Raw genomic sequence first — 16980 nt, 5'->3', positions numbered from 1 at the left:
GGGGGGGGGTGGATCTCAAAACTCATTGCCTGTCATTGGTAACACAGGGGCATTAAAATGTGTGATTTGTTGAGCTTGGTGGCAATATTCAGGGGCACTGTCAGTGAGCAGCCTGTGGCCCAAGCATCAAAGCTTCCCAAGAGCTCCAAGGGGAGCACTCTGGGTTCAGTTTTCAAAGCTTTCCTTTTTGAAAGTGTTAACTATGATGCAGGTATGTTCCACCTCAACTTAATTCACTGTCTTTGAATAGTGATGATGGAAATTAAAAAATCATGGTGGTGTAAAGAATTTCAACAACATTTATTAAGAACTTTTTGATTTGCACAAGTTGTCCACTGTTGAACAATTACAATAACAGCAATGACTATTTATTGAACACTTTCTATGTGCTAGGTGCTGTTTTAAGCTTTTTAAAATAAATCTGTATTGGCTCATTCAATCCTAAAATAGGTACAATTATTACACCCATTTTATAGAAACAGGCTGAAGGCATTAGGGAATTTACCTGAGATCACTCATCTATTAAAAATCCTGTTCTGGATTACAAAAATCAACAATATGGTCTCTAACCCAAGTTGCACAGTCCAGCGGGAGAGAAAGACAAGAAGCCAACAAACAATTATAGTTCTGTGTGACAGCCACAAAGGCAGAGGCAAGTTCAGGGTGCTGCGGAAAGAAACGGAGGGCACTTAACCCAGCCACACGGAGGTCAGAGGGCCCCAGAGCTTCCCAGTGGGGATGATGTCTCAAAATGCAGTCATCATTTAGCTCTAAACCATGCTAGGAGAGATAGTGGCAGCACCAGAAGGCAGCAGAGCCCAGTAAACTCTAGAATAAAGTGACCTGGTTTGAAGCCCCACCTCTGCTTTTATGGATAACAACATAATCACTTTAACTTCATTTCCTCATCTACAAAATGAGGATGATAATTATTCTTGGATTATAAGATTGTTGTAAAGGCAAAATACTTCTAAAGTACTTACCATAATACCTGTCATACAATAAATGCTTATAGGCCAGCCATTAGTTAAAAAAAGATATATAATAAGTTATATATTAATATATAATAAGCATAAGCATTTTCTTCATATGTACAATGAATATATAATAATGAGACAATGATAATATTCAATATTTATTGAGCACTTACTTTGTTTAATCCTCCTAGAAAAGGTAGGGGCTATTACAAGTCCCATTTTATAACAGAGAAAATTGAGGTTTGGCAAGGCTGAGACATTTGTCTGGAGTTATATAATAAGTTAATATGTTATACAACAAGTAAGTCCTGAAGGCGTCAGGACTTGAACCCAGATCAGTTAGACTCTAAAGTCTGTGTCTGTTAATCCCTCCACAGCCTCAAAGTGAGTCTTAGGGACTCGGGGCAAGAAGAGACTTTCAGAGAGCACATCTTCCATGCCGGAACCACTGACCCAATCTGTGGAAAAGGTTCAACTTCCAATGTAACAAATTCAGTTTGACTATAAATGTCCAGATTCTTAGAGTAACCATATGACCTACAAGAGTTTGAGAGACCTCGGAGAAAGTCATGGTTTCAAAAGCCACAGTCTCAGTTTGCAGGAAGTGGGAAAAGGTTGCTAAGAGTCGTTCTCGAGTCTCCAGTCCTGACCAGTTCCCAGTAGTGATGAAGATATACTCTAGTGATGAAGATATACTCTAGTTCCCAACCTGCTCTGATCCAATTCCATGCATGTTCATTCTCCAGCATTTCAAGGTAGAAAATGGAAATATATGAGCAAGAGAAGGCCTTGTAATAACTGCAGCATGCCTGCTTTAAAATAAGTACTTTGAGCATACTTTATCCATAAAGAGTTGACACTAGTGTGAATGCCACATTTTGTTTCCCCTTACACTGACCAAAAATTTTTTAAAAGATCAAAGCGTACTGTGGGAGCATGCGATGTTTGACATTGGACAAAGTACTCTTTTCAAAACAGACATTTTCCAAAACATAACTCGCTAGACTAATGGGCAGTGAGAAGCCAAAATGACTGCCCTCCGCCTTCTCCTTGTGTCTCTTTGCCAGAGTCCTTGGGACTTGCCAAATCCGGTCATGCCTGCTTAGCTTGCTCGACTGATAGTGCCAGAAAAGAAAATAAGACACAGATGTATTTGAGCTCTTTGAGATGCCAGTAAGAGAGACAGCTAATGGCTTCATTTCGACCCTCCCCTTCCAGCTGGGCACAGGTGGGGGATAATGAGGTCCCTCTCCCTAATCAAACTCAATTATTTACTACTCTGTATAACCGCAAAGACATTCACATTCCGTTCAGAATATAAAACACACCGTGGGCTACTTCCAACCACTGCCACTGGGTATTTATAACAAACTCAAGTGGCTAACAGTTTGCCTTGGCAGGAGTTTAAGTGTGTAAAGTTTTGCAAACTGTTTCTGTTCAAATATGTCCTGCTGAAATGGGGTCCCAGGCGGGGTTCCATAACTGTCAGGTCAGTGAACTGCATAACATGTGAGAATGTATTCACCATGCAGTGCAGACAGGATCTGGAAATCAAACGCTTCGTTCTATCACAACCTTCTGAGAAGCATCACAGTTTTTTCAACAGCAAGACTGACATTGTATTAATAAACATTCCAAGTCACTAGCCTGAGATGTACATAGCAGCAGCTGACAGACTCCGACATAAGCTGAGGGGAGAACAGAGGAAATCAAAATGAGACATAGTAACTAAACATGGCCAAAGGGGGAAGCATCACCAAACCAGTCACATGGGCTCAGAAATGGGAGCTCCCTCCCGACTTTGAAGATACATATTAACTAAAGCAACAATCTGGTATAATTTTTAGATACAAAGTAAGTTGATGGTTATTTAAAATGTGTGCTTTTATGGTAGGAACAAAGCGAATCCTGGCACAATTTCAAGACATTCCAGTGAGCAAAACATACATATTTAGCTTGTCTGACCTTTAAATTCTTAGAATTGTGTAATTAACGCTTTCCATCTTTATTACTTGCTCCAATATTTCTGTCACTTTAAACAGACACAAAGAAAAATCCTTTCTTTTCTCTAGACAGTTGCTGTTGCCAAAAAGGAAATCAAGTCAGATTTACAAATACAAAATTAAACAGGCTGCATATGTTACATTTCCATACACGAGGACAATCTGGACAATGAAAATGTTTGCTAATACAGCAGAATGAAAAGAAACAACACACAGTTGGTCCTCTATGACTCAAGCACACAATAAATAACCAGGATAATTTATCCTCATATCGTCAGGCCTGGTTACAGAAAACACAAGCATCTTCTTTTATTCCTTATTCTATTTTAGCTCTGCCTCTTACCAAACATTATGGCCTTGAGTTAGTAACTACCTGTCTCTGAGTCTCAGCTTACATATTATAAAAGTGAATTGCGTATAAGAAACTTTACTGATGGGGTGTGGCCAATTTTAAAATATCACAGAAAAGAAATAAATGATTAAAAAAGAAATAAATGAGATAGTGTCTACTAGAGGCATGAAACTGAATGAGTGTGTGAAAATGTTCTCCCTGCCCTCCCCGCCCCCCCACTTTTTTTTCATTCTCTAGACCACAAGGCAATAGCATATAACAGAAGGAAAGGCTTCAAGCTAATGACACCCTTTAATAAAAGTCTGGTCACTTGGGGTATACTGTGGATTTATCATCAAGAAGGTACACTAAAATTCCCCACTCTTCTGAAAAGCCCAGAAAAGAGCATGAACGAACCCAGGGCACGCCACTTTAAAAAAGCAGCTCATCTTTCCCTTTCTGCAGAGCCAAGAGAAGCCAAGGCAGTCTCTGGGAGCCCACCTTCTGGGCTAAGACCCTCCATTGTTACCTGATAACCCCTTACCCAAACAGCTCTTGGTGAGAACTGTTCCTTCCTCATGTTCCTCTAATATATCAAATATTTAAAGGAAAACACACACACACATACATATATGTGTGTATATACACACATATATGTATATATGAGACAGTTTAACTGCTCTGACTTCTAACCTAAGGAGATTTTGACCATTTTATTGGCCTTGACTTTTCTTTTTTTTTTTTTTTTTTCCTTTAAAGCTCTTTTTCCCCCACTCCAGGGAAGAATCGTGGCATGAAACTTTAATGTCAACACATTTCAGGTAATATTACCACAGTTGTTTTTGTCATTGCCACTTTTGAACTCTATTCAGTCTCACAAATTCTGACTAAATAAGGCCTGTGTTGGGAATGGGAGAAGGTGACAAACAAGGCAGGTCCCTATCCTTGAGAGGCACTTAGCCCACTCAGGATCTCATTCTCCCTTGTCCTACTTTGTCTAAAGGAACAGTAGGCTTTGGCTTGGTCACTGCTGGCAAGAAACACTGCTCGAGATGCAGGACACCATCTGAGTTCCAGATCTTTATCTGGTTTTGGGGGCCAGCCAAAAACCTTCCCATTCCTCCCACTCCCTACTGCTCCTCCCTGACACTCCTGATATCCAAACATCTTTACTGCTTAGGCTCAAAGTAGTCAGCAAGTTAGGGATTCCCATTTATAGACATATTTGCTCTGTCCAAAATCAATCAGGAACAATGGATAGTTTAGGAATCCACTTGTAGATTTGTTAAAAGAGGCAGTTTCCATTAGCAGGCTCCTAATTTGCAAGTTGTTAGAATAATCCATTCTCCTTCTCCAAACAACAACTCTATATCCAGGGGTTTCCTGGGGCCCAGAGGTTCTAGAAGGAAGGCTAGATAGATCTAGTCCTGATTAGTAAGAACATCAGAAGACATCCAATTACACGTTCCTGCCACAGAACATTTTTCCAATGAGAAGTTCATTTAAGTTAATTAGTTCCTCTTTAAAAAATGTAAATAATTATAAAATAACAATTCACAATTTTTGTGTGATGGAATGAAGACAAATTTAAAAGCAGAAATAGATCTATTTCCCAATTTTGCTATAACGGACACATATTAATTATATAATAAAAAATAACCCCATTCTCACCTTAGTGTAAAGTATTCCCACCGAGAATCCCTGACAGAAATAATAGCAACTATGTAACAATTCCCACACACCAGAGTCTCAGCTAATATTAATAATCACAGCAGCATTTCCTGAGGTTCAAGAGCCCCCAAGAATCAACAGATGAATTTACAGACTAAGTTTCAGAATTTAAAAACCTGTTTTCTCACGGTGATGTGAGCCTCTAGTTCCAGCTACTCAGGAGGACTGTCTGAACCCAAGAGTTCCAGTCCAGCCTGGGCAGCATAGTGAGACACTGTCTCTAAAAACTTTTTTTAATTAAAAACAACTTTGATTTTAGTCTAATGAAAAGCATATACAGATGTAGTATCTATACATATCAATATATGTATGATATGATATGGATGTATAGATATATATAGCTATATATGCTTTTCATTGAACTAAAAGCAAAACTGTATGTGTCACCACATATTTTATATATGTCACTGTTTGTGTATGGGGGGGTGTATGAGAGACAGATACAGATGTAGGCCCCTCCTCACTCCTCATCTTCCATGTTCCCCATTTTTCACCCACCTGGGGAGCCCTGAGTCACTGCCTAGAGGAGAAGTACCCAAGAGAGTCACCTGGCCCACATCAGACAAATGTGAACAGGAAATAAAATTATTAGGCTGGGTATGGTGGCTCACGCCTGTAATCCCAGCACTTTGGGAGGCAGAGGCAGGCGGATCCCCTGAGGTCAGGACTTCGAGATCAGCCTGGCCAACATGGCGAAACTCCGTCTCCACTAAAAACACAAAAATTAGCTAGGCATGGTGGCAGGTGCCTGTAATCCCAGCTACTCAGAAGGCTGAGGCAGGAGAATTGCTTGAGCCCAGGAAGCGGAGGTTGCAGTGAGCCAAGATCACACCACTGCACGCCAGCCTGGGCGACAAGAGTGAAACTCTATCCAAAAAAAAGGGAAGGGAAGAAAGGGCAAGACAGAAAGAAAGAAAGAAACTTATTGGGAAAATCCAGAAGTTGACCAACAAACCTATCCCATGCCCATTTGTCTATGTAGTCTATGGCTGCTCACACACTACAATGGCAGTGCTGAGTTACAGAAACTCTATGGCCAATGGCCTAAAATATTTACTATCTGGCCCTTTGCAGAAAAAGTTTGCTGGGCTAGAAGCGGTGGCTGAAGCCTGTAATCCCAGCACTTTGGGAAGCTGAGGCGAGCAGATCACTTGAGTCCAGGAGTTTGAGACCAACCTGGGCAACATAGTGAAACGCTGTCTCTACAAAAAATACAAAAATTATTTGGGCATGGTGGCGCATGCCTGTAGTCCCAGCTACTTGGGAGGCCAAGGTGGGAGGATTGCTTGAGCCTGGGAGGTAGAGGTTGCAGTGAGCCAAGATGATGTCACTGCACTCCAGTGTGGGTGACAGAGCAATATCCTGTCTCAAAAAGAAAAAAAAAAAAAAAAAGTTTGCCAACCCTAGGATAAGGTGGTGCGATTTGGGGGGTCATATGTTTCAGCAGCTAGAGTTATTTAACATCACTAATGAACTTATTGAAAGTCAAATGGCATTACTGCAAGCTGCATACAGAACTTGTTTGCTGAATACAGAAAAGTGGTGAGATAATTCAGTGGGCACAAGGATCTCTATGAACAGTCTTGCTGGTCTCTGAAAAATCTGTGCTGTTTGGTGCCAAGTCACACTATGCACAAGTATCAGTCAGGCAGAGCCCACTTATGTACAGACCAAGCAACAGATACAGTAGCGTGACCAACGTGGCTTACCTAGGATGGAGGAAGGGGGTTGGAGGTGAGCATCAGGGAGTGCTCATAGATACAGGACTTTCAGTTTTGAAACAGGGAGAGTCCTGGGTAAACCACCACGAATTGATCATACTAAGAGAAAGTATGGTGGGCCAAACGCAAAGTAGAGTTTTCTAGGTTAGGAGTGGTGGCTTATGCCTGTAATCCTAACACTTTGGGAGGCTGAGGCAGGAGGACTGCGTGAGCTCAAGAGTTCAGGACCAGCCTGGACAACACAGTGAGACCTTGCCTCTACTAAACATAATTGGGCATGGTGGCACATGCTTGTAGTTCCAGCTACTTGGGAGGCTGAGGTAGGAGGGTCCTTAGAGTCCAGGAGTTTGGGACTGCAGTGAGCCATGATCACATCACTGCACTCCAGACTAGGCCACACAGCAAAACGCTATCAAAAAAAAAAAAGCATTTTCTAGTAAAGAGTATTTAAAATTTATGTGTTTGTGTGGGGGGACACATTATAAATCAACTGGCCCACTAAAATAATGGACTAGTAGTTAAAAATACACTGTTTAAAAGGATGTTAATCATGGTGTCTCATGTGAAAATCAAAAGACTCAAGTTGACAAGTAAAACATTTAACACCCAATTAAACCCAACATCAGCAATGTTTAATTTCAGCAAAACATCATAGGTTACATTAAAGTTGTTAATTTGTATTTTATTAATGTTATGGTTTTATCGGTATTTAGTTTGTAATTTTGCTTAGGTTCTGTAAAAACATTGAATTTATAGCTAAACATTATAGAACTTTATATTTGCACATATCCAAGTAGCATTATTAAAAAACTCATTTGGATAAACATTGAGACTTTAGGAGAATTTATTTCCCTTTAAAAGAGTTCTGTATGTAACTTACATTTAAGAAACTCCCTCATGACAATTCCATGAGGTAGTTACTATTATCCACATTTTACAGATGAAGAAACTGAGACTTAACAAGGGTAAGTAAAATTGTCTAAGGTCATTTATGTACCCAGATACTAGTGAAGCTGAACCATGAACTCAGGTTTGCCTAAATTCAAAGTCTGTGCTGCCACACTTAGAGGGAAAGATGGTACTGGAGCCCCAGGAATAGCTGGTGTGAGGGCCTCTGAAGGTCAGAAGGCGACCTGGGCCTTCCTGGCATTTGAAAGGCAGGAACAGGTGTAAAAGAGGGGAAGAGGTCTCAGAAAGCAAGGTGGGACATAGTGCTGGGTCAAGTGTCCTCCTGGCAGCTCACAGACACCTGAAGATTCAGTCATTCCTTCTCCACGAAGCCCTGTGCTGGGTGCTAAGGATACAGAGACAGTAAGACTGTGCCTTCCTTGTCTTCAAGAAGTTAATGGTCTTGCTACTAACTTAAGAGGATGTGTGCTCATAAGAGGGCTCATTTGAAAGTCTGTAGATCCTTAATGTTTACCCACTGCCCATGTTCACTGAAAGTTATTCCAGTTCAACTTTTTCAGTCCAGCTGAGCAATGTCCACCTAAACACTACCCCTTCTCTGCTATAAAACAAAGTAGGAGAAGAAGAAAAATGTACAAGTGACAAAAAGATCTACTCAGTAACCCATTCAAGAAATACATGTGGCAGATCTATCATAGTAATGGAGTGATGCTGAGTATTGTGGGCACAGATAATTCAGTTCTTGCTCTCCAAGGGCTGTTTATTAATAGTGACAATAACAGCAGCTAACACTAAGATGATGCGTACATATACTAAACACTGTTCTAAGTGCTTCAGATCTATTAACTTATTTAATCCTCATAACTGATCTGTGAGATAGGTATTATTATCTCCATTTCACTGAGCCACAGAAAAGTTAAATATTCATCCAGGACCACACTCACTAGTAAGGGCAAGGCTAGGATCGGCATCCAAGTGGTCTGGCTCCAGAGTCCACCATGCCATCGCCTCTGCACTACAGCAGTGGCTGAATGTCAGCCTTCAGACAGTGAGATTCACAGGTTAAACCAACACCAGATTCCCAGCCTCAACCTCTCGGCAGGGGGCTGGAAAGGGCATGAACTTTAAAGTCAGGGATGAGTCAAATCTAGGCCTAAGAACAATATTGCTCACCCTCAGCTTCCACGTCCCTAAACTGTTCATAAAAACTGGGTTATTTTGGGATTAAGTGAGATAGCATATGCATAGTTGGCCCTTAGTAAGTATTAGTTCACTCCCTATTGTCAAACCTACTTCCCTCTTTCTGTTTCAGCTCTGTCTCTTCCCAGCCACTTCTTGTCCCTCCTCTACTGGGAGACAACTGGAAGGAGTAAAGGGGGGAAATGATGAGGAGTAATTATGGCTTTATTTATTTTGCTGGGATTTCCTTCTCTGAAACTTTAGACACATCCCTAGAGACTCCTGAAGGCCTGCTCTGTTCTGCATTTGTAGGAGAAGCTTTACTAACTTAGAATATAGACCAGAAAGGCAAGTAAGAGGTTGCTGAACCAAGAAAATACACACAGGGCAAACGGTCAGTAATCTGTACTATTTCATCAGACGACTGAGGAAAAGAAAATTTATTGACATTTTTGTTCTTAATGCTCACATATGAAGATTTCACTTTACCTCGTGTTTTCAGAAGCACTCCAGACACATCAAATAAACTCTCTTGAATTTTAAAACAGAAAAAGGATTGGGCTATGTGTGTGTCTGAGAGAGGGAACACAGGGATGGGAGTAATTCAGGATCAAAAAACAGAGTATTAAGGTTAAAGTAGTTGTTATTCTTTGCCTTCCCCCTCCTCCAGTTCTCCAGAAGGCAGGGTTCATAGTGAAACACTGTGTAGTCTTAGACGCTCCTCCTGGAAAGGCATATGAATCCTAGCCCCACTCTACTCTATTGAAAACTCAGTGATAATAGCCTCTTGCTTTAAAAAAGGACTTTTGATTCAAAAGACTGCTATGATCATGTGTTAATATTTACGTAGAAAAAAGTTCTAGTCATATTAATAATCAATAAAATGCAAGTAAAACCACTGAAATGCCACTGTGTATATCTTTTACAGTACAAAAAAACACTTCTAATACCTTGTAATGGTAAAACTGTAAAAATGATTTTAGGAATTCTGTTGGTAGCATTGTAAATTAGGACATCTTTCAGAGGGCTATTTGTCAATAAAAAGTGAGTCTAAAGACATTTCTACTCTGTGACCAATAATCCTACTTACAAGGCATGATCCTAAGGAAGTTGTTCAACAGAATAAAAGGTATATAGATAATGACTGTCATCATCAAATTACTTATTAAAACCACACAACGAAGCAATCTAAATATTCTGCGATCGGCTTCCACTGCATCCCATACACTTTTCTTTTACACTGCTTATCACATTTTAATTATTTGACAACTGTCTCACTACTAGATAGTAAGCTCCATGAGGGTAGTGCTGTCTCTGCCTAGATCTCTGGCACATAAATACAGACTGTAGGAATTAAGAACAAACACTGAAACATTTTTAATTTGTCATTTACTTATTTATTTTTAGACAGAGTCTCGCTTTGTCGCCCAGGCTGGAGTGCAATGGTGCGATCTCAGCTCACTGCAACCTCCGCCTCCCGGGTTCCAGCGATTCTCCTGCCTCAGCCTCCTGAGTAGCTGGGATTACAGGCGCCCACCACTGTGTCCGGCTAATTTTTGTATTTTTAGTAGAGACAGGGTTTTGCCATGTTGGCCAAGCTAGTTTCGAACTCCTGACCCACCTTGGCCTCCCAAATCCTGGCCTGCCTTGGTCTCCCAAAGTGCTGGGATTACAGGCGTGAGCCCGACCTAATTTAATGTTAAGTAAAAATAACACAAAATATATGTGTGCTATAAGTGAAACTGAGTAACACATACATATGATTATATTATTATACAAGATTAAAAATAGTTAAGTTGGAGGCATCATTGGACAACTTTTCAATTACTTTAAATATTCTTTAAAGTTATTTTAGTACCTCTGAAATGAAAAAGCAGGAAAAAATTTGCTGTTATATACACCAAACTTGACCTTGTAGTAGGGATGAAATGGCCACCATCAAAGCCTGAGGGCCCACTCCCTAGCTTACCCCTGGGCACTCAGGTATTCTTTCTTTGCTCAAGGGTAGAAAGACCCAAAATACTCATATATCGTATGTAACATAACCCTATTTTCTATAACAATCTCAAACAGACAGTATGTTTAGAGAGATGAAGAAATGCCTTCTAACGCAATCCCTCTTTTGAACAGTGAATTTGCTGGTTACTAACAGCAGGGGGTGCCAAAGGGATCGCTATTGTTCCCAGGAGATGGCCAGAAGAAGGCCTGCTGAGGCCTAGATTAAAAAAAGCTTAGGTTTGAGAGTAAAATCCAAATGCAGCAGGTTTTCCCTTAACAACTGGGACATGTGGATAAAATCCAGGAGCTCTATAAACTTGAATGGATAAAAACTACATTTTAATTTTCACTAACTTCTGATATTTTGCATTTCCTTGATTTATAAGTATAGGCAACCAATCACAGTAGAATCACAGTGCCAGTGACTGTCATGAACAGAAGTCATAGCTAACACCACAGCACGTTACAGCTGTTGCAGATTTCTCAAATGCCATTTATGCTCATCACTGCTTTGAAACAACAGGCTTCAAGAGTTACTGTTAGGTATGCAGCTGGATCTTATTGTTTAATCTACTAGCAAAGCCACACATATTACTATATCATGAATTTGTTCAATAATCTGATAACTTTAACAGAATACTTTTATATTCCAGTGGATTTTATCTTACGCATTTACACACACTTTTCTGAGAAAGGCACAAAAAGAGTTTAAGACGTGTGCTTAGTCTCAAGGTAGGCAACTGATAGGGAAGGTCAAATTTGGTCTGAGAGAAAAGTATTTTAAGTCACAAGAGAGAAATGGCCACAGTGCATATTTTCATTTAGTGTGTATTCCTCGCAGAGAAGGTGCAAACCCAGAAGTTTTGCTTCTTAGGCTCCCAGTGCACCAGTGTTTCCAGAGGCCTGCCTCTGGACATGCTGTTCAGAGATCTGCTTCACACCACAGGCCACTGCAAAGCTGTCTGTGTAGCCTAGGTGCACAGGCATGAAATACAATGTGAATGTCATCCTCAACATCTCTCTGGGAGTTATCATTATTACCACTGGACTCTCCAGATGCCAAATATCATTTATTTGATGAACGAAACCAAAATCAGATTCAAAATGCTAGAAGGTTGGGATGAGTTACTGAGAGAAATAACAGAGTCAGTACTCACATTCGAACAAAGAGTGACTCTTTGGATGTCAGACCAGGAGATGAGTACTTTTCAACCAGGGCCAAAGTACTGAAGCCAAACTTATGAATGGGCTCATTGGAATCCAACGGGGGGAAATCGGTGTCTACCTCCCCATCATCCTCAGCAATATGCAGGCAGTAGGCACTGACATTGTCACTGAAAGGAAAACCAAAAAGGTGAGTGAATACCAAGGTAGCGAAGGGACAAGAAGACCAGAGGGTGTGGTGCACAGCAAGAAACTGAGGAGACTGCTTTTCTTTACCCCAAGCCTGGTGATACAGTAAAAAACCCCAAATCCTACTTCATTTGATAGAGAGAACACATATGGCAATGCAAAGGGGAGAAAAACAGTGTGAAATGAAGGTCTTTATACTACTCTATTCTTGCAAAATTCACTGAGCCCTATTGTAGCTACAACAAAGAATCTAACCTCTTAGATCAAAGGTGAGATTTAGTATCAGCCCTAAAAGCAGCTTACAGCATAGTAGGGAGGAAAACTAATAAGCACTACACTAGTGACAATACAAATGTAAAAAAAAAAAAATTAAAAAAAAAAAAACAGATATAAACAAAACTGTAAAGGGGGAAAGATTATTTGGCCGCGGGGAAAGTGGGGGTCAGAGGCCTTTGATTTATGGTTAGGATTAAGAAAATATCTGGCCAGGCATGGTGGCTCATGCCTGTAATCCCAGCACTTTGGGAGGCTGAGGCAGGCAGATCGCTTGATCCCAGGAGTTCAAGACTAGCTGGGCAACATGGCAAAACCCTGTCTCTGTTAAAAATACAAAAATTAGCCAGACATGGTGGTGAGCTACTCAGGAGGCTGAGGTGAGAGGATCACTTGAGCCTGTGAGGTCAAGGCTACAGTGAGCTATGATGGTGCTACTTCACTCCAACCTGGGCAACACAGTAAGACCCTGTCTCAAAAAAGTAAAATTAAAAGTAAAAAAGAAAATATCTGTGCGCTAGATCAGGAGAAATACTCAAGGTAACCAAGACAATCCATACAGTTCTCCCTTCTCTAAAGAGTATCTAACTCAGTTGGTGGAATCTGACTTCAAACACCACGGATCCTTAGCAGAGTAAAAACAAACGACCGGATTAATCCTGACACAGATACCTGGCCCTCTTGACTACTTCTGCACACTTCCCACTCCCCAGAATGTCCAGATAGTACTCCCAGATTGCAGCCTTGCCCAGTTCAGAATCAACACATAACCTCTTTGGGGGAAGTAAAAAGTTGATCTGTTCAAAGAGGGTGGGAAACTGTACCAACATACAGACAGTGTACAACTGCAATCAATTCATCTGCTCCACAGTTGAACTGTGAAACAGCAAGCCTGTGAGCTTCAGAAGTATGAGAGCTTCAGAAGCAGGAACCCAATAGTTCATAAGGCAGTAGAATTCTAAATTCTGAAGCTTAAATTTGGAGTTTTAATTACATGATTGATGCTTAAATTAATTAATTGCAAAGTGTATGCTAATTGTTTAATTGGTTGCTTGATCTATATAGATCATTTTTTGAATTAAATGAGTTGATTTACCAAGTTTATTGATTGGATGTGACAATGAATTATTTCACTGACTACCTGATTTGCAATTTTCCCAATTAATTCACAAATCTTTAGCTGCAACTCTGCTTATTGAAAGAGAGGGAGCCCTACTTTAGGTGATCTATACTCAGTGAGTCTGTCATGACTAAGAGATATTTATTATAAAAAACACGTATTAAAGACAGATTAAAATTAATGGAAACTAAATTTGCTAAACGGATTGATAACAAGAAAGTAATCTAGCTATGTCTGTCACTTTACATTTCAGGTATTTGCAATGCTGTTAAGATATTTAAAATTCATCTATGAATGGCATGGGAAACTTTTGGATCTCTGCAACAGGGTACTAACTTAAACACAAAACAATTATGGAGGCAAAAGAAAGCACTTTGGATGAGGAAAATGTCATGGTACACTGGCTAAGAGAGCTCTGTGGTCAGAACGAGTTCAAATTTCAGCTCCATGGCTCAGGGCTATGTGATTTCAGGGAATAAGCTTCACCTCGAGTTTCAGTTTCCACTTCTGTAAAAAGGGTATAATCACCCCTTTAGAGGTTGTAAAGATTAGATGAGATAACATATGTAGTGTCTGGCATGTAACGTAAATAAAAAATAAATGGGAAGGTAACTATAATAAGAAAGTCATATGGAAACTAACTTATAGTTGTACCAATTCTTAAACATAAATTGTGGATGCATATTAGAGCAACAATGCAACTGAGCAGCATGTTCTATGTACACACATCTGTAACGGGAGTCAACATGTTCACTGTGCTCCAGCCTTGGGGTCACTGAGCCCCCAGGGTTTTATGAACAGGGCAGACATGGATGGAACAAGCAACAGACAGCACAGATTATTTATTGCCATGTAAATCAACCTGAGGAATGTTTGATTCTCCAGCACCACGGAGGTTCAGGGGCAAATAATAAGCCTATTGATCAAAGCAAAAAGTCCAACAATGATATCAGAAGAATTCTGCTTCGATTGTTAAGGGACACCCCAAATCCTCTCAAAACAAATTCAACAAATATCACAGGCTAAGGTTTGAGATCCAAAAGGTTTGCTGCCAAGTGCTATTATTCTCCCCAGTTCTTGAATATGAAGTGTGAAATCACTCATTCAAAACACATTTGTAAAGTGTCCCCTGTGCTGTGGCCTGTCCTGAGCACCAGGAACAGAGGAAGGAAAAGAAGACTGATTCCTGCCATATTATACAAGACTAATGAAAACCTCTTCTGGGTGATCAGTAAAGTCTAGCAGCAAATAGTGCTCCAACTCCTCTGACCCCTTAATTGAAAATCTGAGGCGATAATGACTAAAATTCTATATTTTACACATGGACATATTGGTTCCTTTGTGCTTTTATAAAGGAATCATTAGTAAAAGAATCTACTGTTATATTTTGACTGCTAAAACTGCTTCAGGACTCCAAATTAGTACTAGTACAATACCAGCAGTATCATTAGTTACACATACTGAGTACTATGAGCCAGACACTCTGCAAAGTGGCTTAGATATATAAGTTCACTGAAACTATACATCAACTTTGTAAATGAATCATTTATTACTTCTATTTTACAAATTAGATAGCTGAGCCTCAATAGGATTAGGTGGCTTGCTCAAGATTAAACAGCATGTATGTCACGGGGTTGAGATTCAAATCCAGGCAGCCAAGAGCTGTCCCTCTTGACTCCCACCCACTTCTCTGCCAAAGTCATGGTGTGTCAAGACTTCCTGAAGCACCTGGGAACCCAGTCATCTATGGAAATGTGACACACTTTGATGAGAAGGAGGAAACCATGACATATTACTTATAAAAAAAAAAATAGATTTAGTTCAACCTCCTTACTTTTACAGATGGGAAATGGAGGCAGAAAAGAGGGATAACATGCTTATGATCACCTAATTAAACAGAGGCAAAGCTGGTCTCGAAAACGCTGGTCTCCCTACTTCTTGTCCATTATTCTTTAATCAAATAAAAACTGGTGGACTTTGAAACGGGGAGAGAAAAAGAAAGGTGGGAGCTCTGGTCCCTGCCTCAGGAAGTCCCAATACAGACATCTCAAGAGTTGACAACACAATGAAAACAGGGGCACTTCCCTTGACATAGTTTGGTGGAAAGAACAGGGATTTTGCAGACACATCTGGTTTTAATGCTAACTCAAATTCTTAGACGAAATCTCTTTGAGCTCCATTTTCTTATCTGAAAAACAGCTTTCCTTGACTTCTTCAGGAGACTCGCTTGGATCTCCGAAATTCAAGCAATTCTCCTTTGTGGTCTTACAAAATTTGGTCAATATTTCTGTATATCACTAGTCATATTGCTTTTTCCTATTTCTGTACCTGTGTTCTAAAGAGCAAGGATTCTTCTATTATCTCTCCATACTTACTAAAGAGTAAAATGACTGGCATTTAGAAGGTACCTAACAAACATTTGTTGAATGAATGAAGATATGAATGTGTAGACTGAATCACTCTATGAAAAAAGCAAAGGGTATCATTATTATTTTTGAGACGGAGTCTTGCTCTTGTCACCTAGGCTAGCGCGCAATGGCACGATCTCTGCTCATTGAAACCTCTGTCTCCCGGGTTCAAGCGATTCTCCTGCCTCAGCCTCCCGAGTGACTGGGATTATAGGCGCCTGCCACCACACCAGGCTAATTTTTGTATTGTTAGTAGAGACAGTGTTTCGCCATGTTGGCCAGGCTGGTCTTGAACTCCTGACCTCGTGATCCACCCGCCTTGGCCTCCCAAAGTGCTGGGATTATAGGCATGGGCCACCATGCCCAACCAGCAAAGCGTATTATTAATGAGGTATGTGTTAACGAGAAGCGGGGAAGTAATAAGCTTTTCTTTTTGTGTTCTTGCTTTTCACAGTGATATCTGTTAACCAAATAGGGCTTTCTAGGCAATGCACATGTGTCAAAGATTGTAATTCAAGACTAGAGGAGAAGGCAGCTCAGGAAGAGGTGAGGATGAAAGGGGAATTTTTATAGTCCATCAAGATATGAATATTGGCATCTCACTTTTTATGGAGAAAAAACAGTGAGAAATGATGATACTATGTAAAAATTCTCAATTGTCACACATGAAAAGACTAGAAATAAGTGTACCAAATGGGTTAAGGCTATACATACATTTAAGTCACAAGCACTCTTTTACTTCTAATTTTCTATACTTTCCAAATATCCTGAGTACACATAACTTTTATTTTCCTTTCTTTATAAAAGATTTATTTTTGATAGGGGTAGCACAGTTTTATTGCGCACAATTTAGAAATCCATCATTCTTAGCAAACTATCACAAGAAGAGAAAGCCAAACACCGCATGTTCTCACTCATAGGTGGGAAGTGAACAATGAGATCACTTGGACTCGGGAAGGGGAACATCACACACTGGG

General features: G+C 40.2%; 1 protein-coding gene across 1 annotated transcript in view; it reads right to left on the bottom strand.

Moving 5' to 3' along the window:
• Nucleotides 1-16980, bottom strand: part of MAPKAP1 (MAPK associated protein 1) — a 283018-nt gene that overhangs the window by 114926 nt on the left and 151112 nt on the right. The window contains exon 6 of the mRNA XM_017874749.1: nt 12007-12183. Within this exon, the coding sequence (XP_017730238.1) occupies nt 12007-12183 (177 nt within the window). The remainder of the gene's footprint in view (nt 1-12006; nt 12184-16980) is intronic.

Source organism: Rhinopithecus bieti, unplaced genomic scaffold, assembly GCF_001698545.2.
Source record: "Rhinopithecus bieti isolate Rb0 unplaced genomic scaffold, ASM169854v2 scaffold_7967, whole genome shotgun sequence".
Lineage (NCBI taxonomy): Eukaryota > Metazoa > Chordata > Mammalia > Primates > Cercopithecidae > Rhinopithecus > Rhinopithecus bieti.
Note: the sequence above shows the minus strand (reverse complement) of the source record. Positions and strands in the feature narration are given on the sequence as shown.